We start from the raw sequence: 1132 nt of genomic DNA on the forward strand, positions 1-1132 counted from the left end.
TACAGTAACGCTGTAGATCGTTCTGTATCAGACTCTAATTTTTTGCAGTGTGTTCTTCAATCATTACACTCTACAACATTGCATTGCACTACTGGCCATAAAGTACGTCCGTCCCGTCATACACCAAAACAGCCAAGTTTAACCCTACGGAAGCGGCAAGCTCTGCTCTAATGCCGCCTGGTAGATAGGCAATATCTCACCTCGAGTGCATGCGAGTACTGCGGTGTGGCCTACCCCGAGCCTCGCAGGCGCCGAGCTCCTGTAAGTAGTCGAATGTATCTGAGAAAAACGGATGTACTTTTAAGATAATCCCTTCCTTCTATAGGACTTGGATATTCATTTTTTCAATGATCTTGATTCTAAGACTGTGTTTTCCGGTAGCTGTGCATAGCCGTTTTCCAGCTAGAAATCGGGTCGCTTTGCCGACACCAAATCTGAATTGAAAACTAAAACATAAACTTACATCTTACGACCACCACAACACACAACAATGTTGCACTGAAAGGGCACCATATCGTCGGCTTTGCATGCGAGCTGGCCTCCTTCAGGTCCCACTGCTCACCGAGTTCGAGAGCCACTGGTGGAGTCGGCACCATCCACCTGTTACAGCAGCGAGCTCCATCGACCGCTTCGGCTCGGCTCGGCGCGGACCTTTGAGCCGCCTAGCATCGCGGGAAAGCGGAGCTGGGCGCTGCAGGGCGCGACGTATGCGCCCTAAAGACTCTTCCCACTTTTACCGGCGAACCGCGGATTATGGCCGAATAGGTCGCAGGTGCGCTGGGCTTCCGGGCCTATGGCAGAGGGCCGCAAGGCTTACAGGTGCGAGCTGCGAAAAACTAATTGGAGCCGTGAGCCGTGTACTATCCATCCATCCAGCTGCTGCTGCTGCAGCTTGCGCCACCCGCAAGCTCCCGACTTCAACTTCATCGCGGCTAGCCGCCGGCCGCAAGCCTACCCCTAGCCGCAAAGGAGAAGAAAAAATTGCCGCGCAAACTTCCCCCATTCCCATCTTACCTGCAGTCGGATTACTTTCTTGACAGTGTAGTCAAATGCGGGGTGGGGCAAGTTTCCATACGGAGAGCTCCTCCGAGGCCGGTGGGTCATTAGTCGGGGCGGGGCGTGACGTGGCGGG

General features: G+C 53.9%; 1 protein-coding gene across 1 annotated transcript in view; it reads right to left on the reverse strand.

Moving 5' to 3' along the window:
* LOC113206304 (luciferin sulfotransferase) overlaps positions 1-528 on the reverse strand; it is a gene marked incomplete at its 3' end in the record, with an annotated part of 9586 nt that extends 9058 nt beyond the window's left edge. Inside the window, 2 exon segments of the mRNA XM_052275938.1 lie at positions 201-259; positions 464-528. Coding sequence (XP_052131898.1) covers positions 201-259; positions 464-513 — 109 coding nt within the window.
* Positions 529-1132: the final 604 nt, after the last annotated feature.

Source organism: Frankliniella occidentalis, unplaced genomic scaffold, assembly GCF_000697945.3.
Source record: "Frankliniella occidentalis isolate FOCC.00 unplaced genomic scaffold, Focc_3.1 Scaffold1218, whole genome shotgun sequence".
In the NCBI taxonomy this organism is placed as follows: Eukaryota; Metazoa; Arthropoda; class Insecta; order Thysanoptera; family Thripidae; genus Frankliniella; species Frankliniella occidentalis.